The sequence below is a fragment of the Trifolium pratense genome, linkage group LG5, assembly GCF_020283565.1.
Source record: "Trifolium pratense cultivar HEN17-A07 linkage group LG5, ARS_RC_1.1, whole genome shotgun sequence".
Classification (NCBI taxonomy): Eukaryota; Viridiplantae; Streptophyta; class Magnoliopsida; order Fabales; family Fabaceae; genus Trifolium; species Trifolium pratense.
In genome coordinates this window covers 40,388,740-40,405,688 of record NC_060063.1, presented here as the reverse complement: position 1 = coordinate 40,405,688, position 16,949 = coordinate 40,388,740, and the positions used below count along the sequence as shown (strand labels likewise).

The 16,949-nt window shown below is 32.6% G+C and overlaps 2 protein-coding genes across 3 annotated transcripts; one reads left to right on the top strand and one right to left on the bottom strand.

Moving 5' to 3' along the window:
• Positions 1-1,552: 1,552 nt before the first annotated feature.
• Positions 1,553-7,205, top strand: LOC123883812. 2 transcript variants are annotated; one of them, XM_045932748.1, is made up of 7 exons: positions 1,553-2,324; positions 2,490-2,687; positions 4,086-4,358; positions 4,530-4,632; positions 5,276-5,394; positions 5,977-6,153; positions 6,404-7,205. In XM_045932748.1, the coding sequence occupies exons 1-7, from the start codon at positions 2,028-2,030 to the stop codon at positions 7,151-7,153; spliced, it is 1,917 nt and encodes a 638-aa protein (XP_045788704.1). In that variant the 5' UTR covers positions 1,553-2,027; the 3' UTR covers positions 7,154-7,205. The 2 variants fall into 2 exon arrangements, with proteins under 2 accessions (XP_045788704.1, XP_045788703.1); XM_045932747.1 differs by having other exon boundaries at positions 1,796-2,324; positions 6,401-7,205.
• Positions 7,206-7,330: 125 nt separating this feature from the next.
• On the bottom strand, positions 7,331-10,337 carry LOC123883813. The gene is made up of 8 exons (XM_045932749.1): positions 10,037-10,337; positions 9,834-9,964; positions 9,120-9,197; positions 8,960-9,004; positions 8,633-8,677; positions 8,468-8,519; positions 8,225-8,321; positions 7,331-7,738 (listed from the first exon to the last, which is right to left on the bottom strand). Exons 1-8 carry the CDS (start codon positions 10,275-10,277, stop codon positions 7,573-7,575), a joined length of 855 nt encoding a protein of 284 aa, XP_045788705.1. The 5' UTR covers positions 10,278-10,337; the 3' UTR covers positions 7,331-7,572.
• Between the last annotated feature and the right edge of the window lie 6,612 nt (positions 10,338-16,949).

The following is a 16,949-nucleotide window of genomic DNA, read 5'->3' as shown; positions in this document are numbered from 1 at the left end:
CCATCCCACAGAACTTCAATTTACTAGAGAGCCTCTACCTTAAAATTTAGAAGATTAACACCAAATATTTTTTTTTAGTAGTTTTAATGGTTAGACTTACACACTTAATAGTGTGGAGAAATCTATGTTTCAAACCCCAACCAATACAACAATGTTTTTATTTTAACTTAAAATCATGAATAAGAATGGAAATCTAATATTGATAGACTTTATAAAATTTATGGTCTGTTGCATGTTTAATCCATTATAAATATTTTAGGTTTTAAGTTGATATTCTACATACAAAAGCTTTTATCTTGATCTCTTACGTTATTGATATTAGTGTAAGTTCTTCATTTTCCTCAATTTTTGAGTTAATTATGTCTAAAATTTTCATGTGACACCATAATCTGCGTATTGTTGTAAAGTACAGAGTAGTTTTTTTTTCTTTCTCTCAACCGAACTTATTAAGTAGATAAGAATAATAAATAAATAAAATCAAACTTCTCGTAGTCTAAAATTCTTACAATTTATTTGTATTAGTTTATTTTTGAGCTTATCAAAAATAATTTATGCAAATAAATAAAGTTTTATGTTTATTCATAAGTTCACTAGCGAAAATTGTATCTTTATAACTGTTTTTTCATAAACTACATTGACAATCTTACGAATAATACATAAAAGTTTATTTATTTTCATAAGTTGTTTTGTATAAGTTGAAAAATAAGTCAATTAAGGTCCCGTTTGGATTAGCTTATTTTTGAGCTTATGCAAACAGCTTATGCAATACAAATTAGGTTTTATGTTGTTTTATAAGTCCACAATAGTGAAAATTGTATTTTTATAAGCTATTTTATCATAAACTACCTTGACAAACTTATAATAATACATAAAAAATACATAAGCTGTTTGCATAAGCTAATCCAAACAAGGCCTAAATGGTCTCAGTTTTCTCTATAGCTTATGAAAACATATGTAAAAATAACTTACCTTATTTTAATTTTTTTTCCCTAAAATAACTTATACAAGATTATACATAACGACTTACCATGATGAACACTTGTTTTTTCTTGAAGAAGCTAAATTAACCCACTCAAATTGGCACCAGAGAGAATCGAACCCGAAACCTTAAGAAGGAGCACACTCTCAAGTCCCAAGTCAATACCACCAGACCAACCCAAGTGGGTTTTAATGAACGCTTGTCTTTTAAACTACAAATAAACTATCTATCCAAACATGCCCTTATTACTTTAACGGATTCATAGTCGGTTCAGGTTATAAAGATGTTTTCTCTCCCCACCCCCTGTGAATCTTTTATCCTCTGAATTTCCAATTTTGTCTTTGAAAAAACTTCGGTTTGTAGAAACCGAAATTTTTTTTTTTGCCTTGAAAACAAATTCCGGTTTCTAAAAACCAAAATTTACTCTGAATTTTCACTAATAAAAATTCGGTTTCTGCGAATCGAATTTTTCTACAAAGACAAAATTAGAATATTAAGGATATAAAAAATTCAGGAGAGGTAAGGAGAGAAAACTTCGTTTATAAAACTCGTTGGTTTCAAACATCATTTCTAAAAACAAAAACGTTGTACCAACAAATATATTTGGTTAACAAATTCTTTACTTTTTTTGTCATAAAAACAAATTCTTTACTTGTTATTCTACTGTCATCATCCCTATCGTGCCCACTCTCTCACTTCATCATGAACAATTTTCTTCTCATTTTACCCCCACCGTAACCCCAAATTACACAAACAACCAAGGGTATTTTTGTCATCACATAAATCCACTATTGCCACCAAGCTTCTGTTCAGATTGCCGTGTTCCTTCCAAACTGGTAATAATCTTTTCACATAAAGAGAAAATTAAAACACCATTCTCTCTATTTCTTCTCTGTTGCGTTTCCGATTTCATACAAACACACACAAACCCAAAATTCCAAAACCCTAAATTTCTAATTTTTTTCGAAACCCCATTTTTTCTATCCAAGAAAATTCAATTGGGGTTGATTTTTGATTTCTTGATCTGAAACACCGATTGGTGTTTTCTATGGCGACGGGTACAATGGCGACGGCGGCCGGAGCTGCGGTGATGTTGTACTACGTGAGTCGGAGATTGACAAAGAAGGATGAAGAAGAAGATGATCATTCCGATGGAGATGTATCGAAATCGAGTAGATCGATTCGTCGGAGAAGGATTTCACGGCGACCTGCTCAGGCGCCGGCGACTTTGCTTGAATCGATTGGGACTTTGTCTGAAACTTTAAGGTTTACTTATTCTGAAACCCTTGGAAAATGGCCTATTGGTGACTTAGCTTTTGGGATCAATTATTTCATGAGAAAACAGGTTCAATTTCTGAAATTTAAGCCTTTTTTTGTGATTTTGTATTTTGGGGTTGTAGAAAAAGTGATTTTTTTATGTTGGGGTTGAAGAAAAAGTGATTTTTTAATTTTGGGTTATTGTTGAAATTTGTGTAAGTGATGAGAGTGATGATGATTGGTTGAATTGCAGGGTAATTTAGCAGTTGCTAGTGTGTATGCTGGAAGCGATTGTGTGCAACTTAAAGGAGATGAAATTATTGCAGAATTGTATGAGCTTTTGAGGCTTTTGACATTATGTATGTTTTTTTCGAAGAAGCCATTTCCTGTGTTTTTAGATTCAGCTGGATTCACTCTTGAAGATGTTCTTATGCAGAAGCCTAAAGCTGGGGTAAGATTTTGTTTTTATGCATTTATTTATTTATTTTGTCTAGTTTATGTTTTTGGGAGGATTAGGGGTGGAGACAGGAGTAAAGACAAATCATAGGTTCATGCAGACTCAGACTTAGCCATTGATATAGGTTTTAAGATTGTGGTTTCATTTTCATCATGGTTTAGAAGGAAGTACTAATGAAAATGACATTTGCTTCTTCATTTTTAGTTTTGACTACTATTTTTTTTCTCTTCCTTTTATGGAAAGTACAAAATATTGTACATATCATCATGGCTTTTGGTGTTTGATAGTAGAATTAGGTGTGCTCTTGTACTAATATAATGAGCTAATTTCCTTGTTGGTCCCTTAAATTCTACTGTGCTGGCAAGTTGGTTCCTAAAATTATCAAAAACGTATTTCGAAATTGTTGGTTATTTAGTCAAGACAATGTTTTAAATTTGGATCGTTCGGGAGAACCCGAGTTCGATTCCTGGTGGGAACAATTCTTGGCTAGACTTTACTTACCCTCGGGGCCGAACTCTGGATTATCGGGGCCTCCTTCCCTTGGGAACCATAGGGTTAATATAAAAAAAGACAATATTTTAAATTAGTCTCGGAAGTTAAATAATTACTATATGAAATTGGTAACTAAAAAAGTATCTATGAATGTTGTCAAGTTAGTTCTCATATTTGTTTGTTAAAATGAAACTCAATACTATTAGGAGGGTGTGACTAAAATGATCAAAAGTTACAACTTCAGGGATAGTTTTGTCAATTTATTAATGTTGGAACTACCTTGGCAACATCGTACAATTTCAAGGAAATGGGGTTTCGGGGCCTGAGTTTTGAATGGAATATGTATTAGTTATAGTTTAACAGAGTTGAGTCCACAGGATGTAGTTTTTTATACAAAACAAGGTTACCCTGTTTTCTTATCTTTACGACTTTACCTTGTTTCAACTTCCTTTGCTGAAGCTTTTTTTTTTTGGGTCTCTGCTATCTTGTTCACTATTCTGTTTGTAATAAGGAAAATCTTGAACGGATCCTACTATTGGACAATTTTTCATCTGGTTCGCCCTCCTCATTGGTTGTTTCTATGGGGCTTCTCTAGTCTCTACACATTACCATCCATCCGCACTTTGTCATATTTTCTCAATTGCAGCTATCCTTACTTTTTCTCTAATGATTTAATTCTTAATCCTAACTTGTCACACGTGACCACTCATTCATCGTATCATCCTCATATGTGCAATACCGACCCAGCACTTAGTCCTGTATGATATGGTAGTTATATGACGTTTAAATTTTCTCTCAAGTTTGACCGTGTTAAATTCCACTTTCAGCCGCTAAAGTATATCAGCATGTTTTCATCAGTTTTTCTGCAATTTGATCCTATGGTATGGTATCTTTCTGCAGCTTCTGAAGCCAGCTTTCACAATTATACGTGATACACAGTCAAAATGTTTACTTTTATTGATCCGGGGCACTCATAGCATAAAAGACACACTGACAGCTGCAACTGGTGCTGTCGTACCCTTCCATCATTCGGTTTTAAATGATGGTGGGATAAGCAACTTGGTTTTAGGATATGCGCACTGTGGTATGGTTGCTGCTGCTCGGTGGATTGCAAAGCTCTGTACTCCTACCCTACTTAAGGCTCTTGGTGAATGTCCAGACTTCAGTGTCAAGGTATTGCTCTTATATTCTTTTTTTTAAATAAGAAATTTCTCTTATTTCTTACATTATGCCATGTCACTTTATATTCCATTTTCTTTCAAAATTTAATTTTCAATACAAAAATGCATTTTTTCTTTTATTTTTTTCATCCTGTGTCTAACATATATATGCCTGTATAAGTAGGTTGTTGGACATTCACTTGGTGGTGGTACTGCTGCACTCTTAACATATATTCTTAGAGAGCAGAAAGAGTTCTCCTCAAGCACTTGTGTCACATTTGCGCCAGGTATGCCATTATACTGCTTTATCTATGAATTTTTTATTCAGTTGACTAAGACATAATTCATTAAAAAAATTATTTTATTTTTATGACTATCACACAATCTTGATTAATTGTGCTTTGTACATGTTCTTTGACTTTTTCTCGGCATTTAAACTTATTTTAACACATTCTTATTGTGAAACATGAGATGTACTTTGTGTATGTAATTGTTTCTTTGTACAAGTTCTATGACTGATTCTCAATGATGATGTAGATTTCAAAATACTTCATCACATTTGTATTGTGAAGCATGACATGTATGTATGTACTGTATGTATGCAGTTGATATCTATATTCTTATTTGTTTGATGACAAAAGTGATGATTTTCTGCTGCATTTTTAACACTTAAAAGCAAGGATGTCTACTTTGGACTGTTGGTAGTTGTAAATTTTAAATGAAGTCACTAGTTTCTTTTTCAAATACATACTGTAGAGGAGATGAGTGAAGAATGTTGTTCATGCTGTGATACTTTTTAAACTTTTGGGCAACCATGATATTTCTCCATGATTCTAATTTATAAAAAACATTGAATTTTCTCTAATATCATTTCTTCTATTGTCATAGTACCATTGCTAATTCCTTGTATCATAATTGTCATATTTGCAGCTGCTTGTATGACATGGGAGTTAGCAGAATCGGGAAAGCATTTTATCACTACCATCATAAATGGTTCTGACTTGGTGCCTACATTTTCAACTTCCTCTATTGATGACCTCCGATCTGAGGTAGTGCAGCTGTGCTTCCATCTTGAGATGGTTTTAATGAACATTAATGATTAACATTTAAATTGTCATTTTCAGCCCTAATCTTGTATGATTTTATATATTAATCCCTACACTACAGAACCACGAGTAAAGATCTTCGATATATTATATGTTTTTCATGTTAGTCTCTAGCAGAGGGACTAATGTGGTCGTCCAAGTTATAGATTAACTATAAATGTGAATTGAAAATAGTCGAGGACCTTTATTCGTGCTATTCCCCCAGTGTTGGTACTAGTGTAAAAAATCTTGTCAAGGCTGCCTCATGAAAATGAGGTTTTACTCAAAACATTAATGTAGATGTTCATAACCAATTTTGGGCAGTGTTTATTGCCACTCCTGTTTCTATTGTCACTCCTATTCAACAATTTTTTTTCAAAACAGCCTCCTTTGTTAATCAGACTAGTAATAATTTAGAAAAATTATATAAATTTAATTAAATAGGAATGACAATAGAATATTATGGCCTGGTTTGGTCCATGTAGTCGACCCCACTTAATGTATGATGTAGTTTGTCTTTCTCTTACTTAAGTTGGTTTTCATCAGGTCACTGCCTCCTCTTGGTTGAATGATTTACGGGATCAGGTTGAACATACGAAGGTCCTCAATGTTGTCTACCGCTCTGCAACTGCACTTGGATCTCGCCTACCGACTATATCTAGTGCAAAAGCTAGGGTAGCTGGTGCTGGTGCTATTCTGTGGCCAGTAACCACTGGCACTCAGGTAGCTTCATCTTCTATACTCCCTGATCTCTAATTGACATTCACGGCATGCATCACATAGTAGTCTTTGGGATATAACTTTGAATTGGGATTTTATCTATCTGTGCATAATATCAAGAGATGATTGATTGATCATGACGCTTACATATTTACATGGGATTTGTATTTTGTAGTTATCCATCTTGCATCTTGCAATTCTTTGATACATAATGTATCGTTGATCTTATGAAGGCTGTGTTTTATATTAGCAGGTTATGATGAAGCGTGCACAAAGTGTTGCAGAAGCTGTTGTCAGAACTCGCTCATCGCTGTCATCGTGGTCTTGCATGAGTGCACGCCGCCGAAATGTTGGTCCGTCACCAAACTCTGATGCAGAAGACGTAACTGAAGTTTCTCTATTATCTGAGAGAATATCAGGGTCTCTTTTGACTGAAGAGACAGCAACAACGTCGGTGCTTACAGATGAACACAATTCCTCAAGCGGAGGATCAGGCCATGATGACACAGATGAGGAGGAACAGCTCATTGCTTCTAATCAAGACATTACCACATCCACCGTAGATGATATAACAGAAGGGCAGTTATGGTATGAACTGGAGAAGGAGCTTCAAAAACAGGATGATACCATTGACATTCATGATCAGGAAGAAGAGGCAGCAGCAGCAAAAGAGATAACTGAAGAAGAAAATCAACTTGCCGATGCTGCAGAATGCAGTAATTCAATCACAACATCAGATAACTTAGATAATCATCAATTTTATCCCCCAGGCACAATCATGCATATCGTGTCTATGCCTATGCCTTCTGATAATTCAGATTCAAATTCTGATGATCCTATAGAAGAACATGTCCGCTTATATGAAACACCGAGAAAGCTGTACAGCAAACTCAGACTTTCAAAAACAATGATAAATGACCATTACATGCCAATGTATAAGAAGATGATGGAATTATTAATCCGAGATCTAGAGAAAGATAGTAGTTCTAATAGTTTAATGTGACAAACAAGTTCTTTTGGAAAGTTATTAGTGAATACAGAATTCAGTTTTTTTTTTTTTTTATATTTAAATTTAAATATTAATCTCAATGCTTCCATCGTCGAGAGTCTTAAAGGATATTTATTTCCTTCTGTATATACACACAACGAATTATTGAAGCATTGATTATGTACACCATAATAGGTAGAAGCTGAGATGAATATTTCTTTCTTAAAGAAGAAAGTTGTACACACCCTATGGGTTCTGTTTAATGTTATTCTTAAGCTTGATATTCAAAATTTACAACAAATTAGAGGAAATAGCATGAATGTATTATTAATGTATATATTTTATTTTACTATTGACATGAAAATGTTTAAGCCTATCTTCCATTCCTTGACAATGAGATCTCAAATGACAGCAAAAACTGAACGTTGAAGTAATCAACCACCATAGCGGAACTTGAGGGATTCAGGGGGCTCCTCTTCCATTATGCCAGAACCTGTGGTTGCTAAGTACTCGCGAATGGTTGTTTTCCGGTCAGCAAGGTAGGTATGATCTAGAAAGTTGTTGTAGGCTGTATCCCCAAGATTCTTTGCTGCAAGCACACTACACAAAAAAATTGGTTTGCTCAGTCATGGTACTGTTTGGTTTCATTGAAACTGATACTAGAAAGATTTTGTTGATTATAAGATTGAAAATATATTGAAAAGAAGGGTATGTGAAAATGTAACAAGATACATGAGAGGAAAATAGCATAAGTAGTATCTCAAAAACAAAAGAAAATAAAACAGAAACTAGAAAGAGCAATGTTGCTTGTGAATGTGTAACTTGTGTGGTGAAGAAATTTCTTCCAGTTGCAAACATGATTATGGATTCTACATTCAATAGCAAGGAATATATTCAACCAGAAAAGAATGGTAACCAGAAAGAAATCCAAGAAGAAATATGGTAATTATATACTTTGGTTTTCACAGTTGAAACTCACATTTACTGGAATCTATAAATCTTAGCTTCTATAAAATCACGGTCAAATGACACTGCAACGGGAGAAAAGGTTGTCAAACTCATCCAAACATGCTAGAAAATGCTTACCAGTGTCGTAGATATACTCGGCAAGGAAAAACATCATCTCTCCAAATTTTATCAATATTCCACCGTCCATATTGCTGAAATAAAATTTCCTTGTTACCTGAACAGAATCAAAATGCAAGCTTACATAAATTGAGAACAAAAGACAATATCAAAGGGCATGCTTGAAAAGATTTTCACAATAACTTTTTTCTTTAAAACAAAATAATCAACCACAGACCACAGCACTATAATTGCAGGAAATACCTTTACATCTAATGTTGAAAAATTCCTCATCACTATAACGTGCACAAAGGACCTGAAAAAATTACACATTTTCTAATTAAATTAAACAACCAATGTTCTTAGTTCTTATGATGCAATAACCATAGAATCTATGCTTAAAGTCACTACAAAATGATCACCACATACCGCCGGAAAATCAAAAGACTTGCCATCAAGTGTTTCAGGAAGAACCTAAGACAAACAAAGAATTGAGCATCTCAAACCACATAAAAAATCAAATTTTTAAGACAACCAAGAAATAAGTCCAGAACGGATAAACAACTGTTCATTCTATACTTTTGTATGAGCTATAAGCGGTTTTCATAAGATATCATGGAGAGTGTATAAAAATAAACTAAAAATAGCTTATGAACATGTCATAAATTATAAGTTCTCTTAAACAGTCTCACAAATGTTTATTACCAATTTAAATGGACTAATAGCACAAAACTCAAAATCGAACATTTAACTTACAGCAAGAAACCGAAATTCAACCTCCCTCTTAATAAAATCTGGAATCTGATATAACCAAATCAATAAAACATTAGCGCAATTTCTCAGTTAATTAAAAAAAAAAATCACTTAAAAAAATGACTAGAATATAAAATTGAAAAACTCAATGCTATCACTATACCTCAGATTTTCTTATCTCAAAAACTGTTACTACAAGAGTTTCTCCTTCACATGCCTCCACACTCAAGCTTGAGATTTCCTATTGACATTTTAATCAACAAAAAATAAAATCAAAAACTTCAATTTGAGCAAGGCATAAACGGACCTGTTTGGATAAACAGCTTATTTGCAGCTTATAGTACAAATGTTTATCATGATAAGCGCTTATGCATAAGCTATTTTTAGGGAAAAAATAAAATACGGATAAATTATATTTACATATGCTATGAGCTGTTTTCATAAGCTATACTGAAGACTGAGCCCGTTTGAATTAACTTATTTTTGAACTTATACAAAACAACTTATGCAAATAAATAAGCTTTTATGTATTACTCATAAGCTTGTCAATGTAGTTTATGATAAAACAATTATGAAGATACAATTTTCGCTAATGAACTTATGAATTAAGATAAAAATTTATTTATTTACACAAGTTATTTTCATAAGCTCAAAAATAAGTTAATCCAACCAGACTCTTATAAAAATAAGCTGAACAACACTTACAAAAATTTTCATAAGATGTTTTCTTTTAAGTTCTTTCAAACTTAGTCTTATGTCTATAGATAAACTCAAATAAGCCAATCCAAACAGACATTAAAACCGAATCACAGATTTTTTAAATGTTTGTTCTTCAATATTCATTCTTTAGAATAAAAGTAAGAAATTATGAACAAACCATAGTTTCAGGTTTAGCAATGCCGCGTTCAAAGAAAACAGGAGCAACATGAGCGAAAACACGACGGAAGTGATTCAACTTAGCGATTCTGAAATTGATCAAATCAGGGAAAGTGCTTCGCGCGCTTCGCTCTGCGATTCAAAGAAAATGTTAAGCGATGAAGGATAGAGAATCAGAGAGGAAAATGAAGGTAGTTATCATACCGGAGAGGAGAGAACCGAAGCCGCAAATGGAGATGAGATCGTCGGGAGAGAGGAGAGAGTCGAAGTGAGAATCGTCAATGAGTTCAGTGAAGGAAGAAGAAGACATGGCGGATAGAGAGAGGCGTTGGCGGGTTTTTGGAAGAGAGAGAAATGGAGTTGAAGAGAGGGAGAGGGTGGCGCGTTGATGGGAGGCGCGTGGGATAACGGGTAACAGACAGTTGTAGGTGTTGCTGATGCTCATAACAGCTGCTGCTCCAAGTGAATATTTTTTTTTTAACCTTTGCTTCTTTGTATCAAAGAATCTGATACAATAATCTGGAGTTCAGCCGTCTAAAAAGTAAAGTCCGATAAAAAATTGTCCTAAACACTTGAGTGATTGAGTTCAATGTCTTTGTTAACTTTTGAGTTTTGACAATATTTTAATACTCCCTCCAGTCCTATATATAAGAAAAAGTTGACTTTTTAGATTTTTTGTAAAATTGATGTATCTAGATAATAATATAGTCTAAATACATTAATTTTACAATGAATCTAAAAAGTGAAATGTTTCTTATATATAAGACCAGAGAGAGTATATATTTGGTTTATAACATAAATAAATGCATAAATTATTTATCGAACATAAAAAATGATTTTTTGGTTTATAACAGTGACATATGCATCAATTAGATATATAGAAAAATATTTTAGATTGTGTTTGGTTTAACTTGTTTTTGCCTCAATTGCATGTAGAACCGTTGAAATAGGCTAGCCAAATGTCGGCCTCATCAAATCTAAATAAATGTAGAGTTTGAGTGTTAAAATATTAGCATGATTTTTTTAGGACTTTTTAGTTTGGTTCGAAAAAGTCCGAATTTAAATGTGAAATTTTTTTTCTTCTACCTTTACATTTAACCCTTTACCCCTACAAACAAACCAATATTCTTATTTTACACCTTTTAAAAAAAAAAAGAGTTTTGGACATTTAGTCACGGTTTAACCGTGGCAAACCTGAACATTTTCGAAACACTTGCCCTATGTTTTCCGGTAACAAGTGTAAACTGGAATAATTGAAAAAAAAGAGTTATGGAAAGAGTTAGCCACAATTATATATATTTTCCGTTTTTCAATAAAAAGACTATAACGAAAAAAAAATGATATCCCCAACCTTCAACAAGTCCCTGACAACGACGCCAAAAACTTTATACACTCGTGAGTGCACGAGTATATCGTTGATGACATGAATTTTTATGATATTTTTAGATAGTTTTTAGTTATTTTAGCAGTGTTTTGAATTTTGATAAACAAAGCATGAAAAATATCTAAGAAATGAAGTTACTTGATGAAAAACCAAGAATAGAAGAAATTAGATAAAAGAAAAAAAAACTGAAGAAAAAAACTCAATATTCCACTTCGTAGATACACCAATAGTTGCTCATCAGGTTCCTTGCTGACATATTTGAACAAATACTTTATTGATTTTGTTACAATACTCAAAACATTAACATGACCTTCATACCTCATTATTAAATGGGACAACATAACTATTATCCAATTTCCAACCATTATTTTCAATTGACACCCCCTGCACTGTATCTCAGCTTTTATATTTAGGATACCAATAGTAGTAGATGCTTGTAGACTCTTTGCATAGTACTTTGAACAATATATTCCATTTTTCATGCAAGGCCATTCGCTCCGCATGAATATGGCTAATGTTATGGTGGATCACCTTTATAAGTGGTCTATCGTGGACAAGTGATTTATCGAATATGAATTTTACGAAATTCACTGTTAGATTGAAAGTTTATATAGTATAGATCATCCATAAATTTTTAAAATTTTTTTGAAAATCATTTGATATGTTATTGAGACCAATCAAGATTTACGTTATTTAATAAACCGTTAATCTTGATATGTCTCAATAACATATCAAATGATTTTCAATTTTTCTAAATTTTTCTATGGATGATCTATATGATATAAATTTTCAATCCAACGGTAAATTTCGTAAAATTCGTATTCGTTATAATGTTATTCATGACTGGTCCACCATGGACCACTTGATAAAGTGATCCATATTAGAATTTACATGAATCATATACGATGTCACCGCTTTGACTAACTTTAGGTAGAGTGTACTAATGAGCAATGAAGAAATATCTCGATCAAATATGGAAAACATTGCACCGTCCGAATCATCACATACACAACATTTTATTTTGAGCCTATATAAAATGGGTACACCAATTAGTAAAGAATGTTAATTTTTGACGTGTTGTATATTAAAAAAAATATAAAAAGTATAAATTGATACATTTCGTATGACGTGAAGAACATGACGGTTACTCTTTTGAATTCTAGTTAAATTCTAATATGGATCACTTCATCAAGTGGTTTATGATAGAACAGACATGAATAACATTATAACAAATACGAATTTTACAAAATTCACCGTTGGATTGAAAGTTTAGATCATATAGATCATCATAGAAAAATTTAGAAAAATTGAAAACCATTTGATATGTTATTGAGACACATCAAAATTAACGGTTTATTAAATAACGTAAATCTTGATGGATCTTAATAACATATCAAATGATTTTCAAAAAAAATTAAAAAATTTATAGATGATCTATACGATATAGACTTAGTTGGGCACAGCCCCAACACATCACATTTAGGCACATCTAATCAAAATTTTACATCACATAAAGAATAATACTTTTTTAAAAAATGAAATAAAACGTGTTTTTTCTTGTCTTCTCCAGTCTTCCGTTTCCATTTCACCTCAATCTCTGCAACAACAAAACTTATCAAAGGATATTTATCTCCAATTTCTCATATTGCACTAGGAAAAACTACAATTTTAAAAAATCAACAAAAAATTTGAACAGCAACAACAACACAATTAAATGGAAAAACTTTGGAAAAGTAAGATCTATTGAATAAGGATCTGAGTCTGCATCTTGAAAAAGAGGGATTGGATAAAATGTATTGAAAAAATGGGAAAGGGATGATTAAAAAATATTATAAATAGAATTAGAAATATTTTGATTTGATTCATTTATGAAAGGGATAAAAATTGATCTATTTTCTCGCATCTCGTTCTCTTCTTGTCTCTTGATTTTGATTATATGATGCAAAGTTGGCATAATAAAATCAAGTTAATCGAGCTTTGATTGAAAAAATTGAGTGGTGAATTAAATTTAACTTCCCATAATGGTGAATGAAATCAAGTTAATCTTATTTTTTCCAAACTTTTTCCATTAAAGTGTGTTGTTGTTGTTCAAATGTTTTGTTGATTTTATGAAATTATTGTTTTTCCTAGTGAGATAGGAGAGATCGTGATAGATCCAGGAGAAGTTTTTTTTCTTTTTTTTACATTATAGCTCCAAAGAAGGAAGATATGTATTTTGATAAGTTTAGAAGAAATGGAAACATTTTTTTTTGTTGCAGAAATTAGGGAGGAAGAAGAAGGAAGAGTGGGAGACCGGAGAGAGAAGAAAAACACTTTTTATTTTATTTTTTAAAAAAAGTAATGTGCTGTCAAATTTTGATTAAATGTGCCCAAATATGATGTGTTGGGGCAGTGCCCAACTAAGTCTTTCTCTGGCCTTGAATTCTAATGCCAGTTAGCATGCTATGTCTACAAAATATGATTATATACACAAATATCGATATAAAGCGAAAATCATTTTATAATGACAAAAAAAAAGGATACATAACATACTAAAATTTCTTACCATAAAGATAGTTTGTATAGTAATCAGGAGCGAACACAATAATATGACTTTCAGTTAAATATATATTAAAAGGAATTTTTTTCGAGTTGTAAGTTTAACCTTCATGTGGAACTGAAAGTTTAGTTTATGCTCATGTCTAGTAGTACGGGTATGATCCACCATCTGCAACAATTTCGAAATTAGTAATCGAGTAAACATTATCTTCCTTAAGGTCCTTTTCAAACTTAAAAATTAAAGTGCGACACATTGTGCTGTGTATTTTTTTTTACCCTGAACAATACAACAATTTGTTAATATAATACATAAAAAAAACCCGAGAAGTAGTGTGAATGAAAATTAAACTTATTATACAAAAATTCTTATACAAAGAAAATAGGTCATGGTTGCTTGAAACATAATGAACCAACCACATCCGAATTACATGAACAACATTAACGTTCAAACTCTCACTAACTTTGTTGATTTCGAATATTAAGTTTGTTTTGGGAGCCATTTTTGAGTACCTTAGCAAATGACTTTGTGAGTTGGTTGTGGCAAAAAATAACCTAGCAAATGACTTTTTGGAGTTGGTTGTGGCAAAAAATACTTATATTTATAGTATCTTTAGTAAGACATATAAAAAAGAGCATTGCTATATAACGCGAATGAACTTCTCGCGAATTTTCACGAAGGAAATATTTTCTTTTTTCGTTTTTACTGTACTCCTATATATTACTAGTAACTATATCAATCTATGCAAATACCCATCATTGTTTTGTCAAGAAATACACCCATCATTGTTTTGTCAAGAAATACAGCCTCGTGAAATAGATCATTGTTAACAGGTAAACAAAATCAAATTTATGCAAATCATTATGACTCCATTTACAAGAAAAATGCATCAAACCTTCTGCTAGCAACATCATGAACCAAAAATGATTTCAATATGCTCTGAAAGTTTCAACAGAACACCATCAACTACACTCCTGCAAGTTTTGGGCTTAATTTATTGAACATCCTAGCAAACATTGAACAAAAGAGTAGGAAATAGGAACCTTCAACCACCAATTTTTTGACCACTTAACAAATTCGATTTCTTCAATAGCCAACCAGTTCATCTCCACCGATACACCCTCAAAACAAAGACTTTCTAAGAGTAGTTTGTTATCAAAATCTTCACTTTCCAAAACCCCATCTTAACAGTTCTTTCAAATAAGAAAAAGAAAAACCAAGTTGAGAAAAGAGGTCAGCCTTAAGAGGTAATAGAAAAAGACCTCAATTGGTTACAAGAGATTAAGAGAGAAATTATGGAGAAGAGATGAAAATGACTAGTTAAAAATTTTAGAATAAGAAATTTTGGAAGACGAGGATGAGAGAAGAGATAAACAAAAGCAAAATAAATTAATGGAAATGATGCAAATCGGTGGACTAAAAGATGCCACGTCATTCGCTACACGTTCGTGATGCTCCTATTCGCGATAAGTAGCATTTCTCTATAAAAAATATGATTTTACCAACAATGAATTGGTCCAAGTGGTAAGGGTCTTGACCCCCTTAAGCATGTGGTCAGGGGTTCGATTCCCGACTCATGCGTATGGAGAAAATTCGGTTGGGAGGGGAGAACACACCTTGTGTGCCCCACAGGTTCCTCGACGGACATTAGTAATCGCTTACGGCGGTGGAAACTTCGTACCAATATCATGGTAATAAAAAAATAAAAAAACGATTTTATCATAATTTATTAGCAATTGTTAATGATATATCCGTTATAAATTTAATATATCAAAACATTTACAATTATGTAAAAATATTTATTATAATCATTAGAAGTTGTTCGTAATCGAAGAATTTTTATGAAACATTTATAAAAAATATCAAAACGGTTAAAGTATTAATTATTTTTTTCTTATAACCTACAAAATGAATTGAAGTTGTAACATACAAATATTTAATTTGATATGTCGTCATTTGCTTATTGAAACATTTAAGATATTAATTAATTGGCTTAAATGCAGTTTTGCCCCCCCTGTTTTGATTAAATCGGAATTTTACCCCCCCTGTTTTAAAACGCGGACTTTTACCCCCCCCTGTTTTATAATTTGTTGGATTTTGCCCCCCCTAAAATTCTGCTTTCGAGTCACAACTTTAAAGCTTCGCACACAACTCAATTTTGATCAATAATTTACCAAAAGGATACCAAAATGACCGTAATCGAGTTATCTTTCCACATAATTAAACCCCACTGAATTTGGAGTTACAAAGAGAGATTAATTACCGTTTTAGTGAAGGTATGTCCCCCAAAATTTTGCAAAAAATCTGCTTTCGAGTCACAACTTCAAAGCTTCGCATACAACTCAATTTGGATCCATAATTCACCAAACGGCTACCGAAATGACCGTAATCGAATTATCTTTCCACATAATCAAACCCCGCTGAATTTGGAGTTACAAAGAGAGATTAATTACCGTTTTAGTGAATGTATGTCCCCCAAAATTCTGCAAAATATCTGCTTTCGAGTCACAACTTCAAAGCTTCGCATACAACTCAATTTGGATCCATAATTCACCAAACGGCTACCGAAATGACGGTAATCGAGTTAGCTTTCCACATAATCAAACCCCAATAAATTTGGAGTTACAGAGAGAGATTAATTACCGTTTTAGTGAAGGTCTGTCCAATTACTAATTCTGCAGAAATCTACTTGTGATCTTCAAATTCAACATCGTCTAACGAACACATCGTAACTCCAAATTCGACGAAATTGAAATGCCAACAAGGGTAATTTCGTTAGATTTCCATACATGTAAATAGTATTAAAAAATGAGCTACAGGGTGAGAGGAATGACGAAAATACCAGTAGTAGTTTCATACGATAATTAATTTGAACAGACCTTCACTAAAACAGTAATTAATCTCTCTCTGTAACTCCGAATTTAGTGGAGTTTCATTATGTGGAAAACTAACTCGATTGCGGTCGTTTCGGTACCAGTTTGGTGAATTATTGATCCAAATTGAGTTATGTGCGAAGCTTTGAACTTGAGGCTCAGAAGCAGATTTTGTGCAAAATTTTGGTGGGGGGCAAAATCCAACAAATTATAAAATAGGGGGGTAAAATTCCGCATTTTAAAATAGGGGGGGTAAAATTCCGCATTTTTCAAAATAGGGGGGGTAAAACTGAATTTAAGCCTAATTAATTTTTTCTTATAACA

Excerpts from the sequence above, each read along its gene's own strand:
- LOC123883812 (XM_045932747.1), top strand. The coding sequence starts at position 2,028 with ATGGCGACGGGTACAATGGCGACGGCGGCCGGAGCTGCGGTGATGTTG. Across the intron at positions 2,688-4,085 it reads TGCAGAAGCCTAAAGCTGGG|CTTCTGAAGCCAGCTTTCAC; the intron begins GTAAGATTTTGT and ends ATCTTTCTGCAG. Across the intron at positions 4,633-5,275 it reads TTGTGTCACATTTGCGCCAG|CTGCTTGTATGACATGGGAG; the intron begins GTATGCCATTAT and ends TCATATTTGCAG.
- LOC123883813 (XM_045932749.1), bottom strand. The coding sequence starts at position 10,277 with ATGAGCATCAGCAACACCTACAACTGTCTGTTACCCGTTATCCCACGC. Across the intron at positions 9,198-9,833 it reads TTGCTAAACCTGAAACTATG|GAAATCTCAAGCTTGAGTGT; the intron begins GTTTGTTCATAA and ends AAATGTCAATAG. Across the intron at positions 7,739-8,224 it reads CGAGTATATCTACGACACTG|TGTGCTTGCAGCAAAGAATC; the intron begins GTAAGCATTTTC and ends TTTTTTGTGTAG.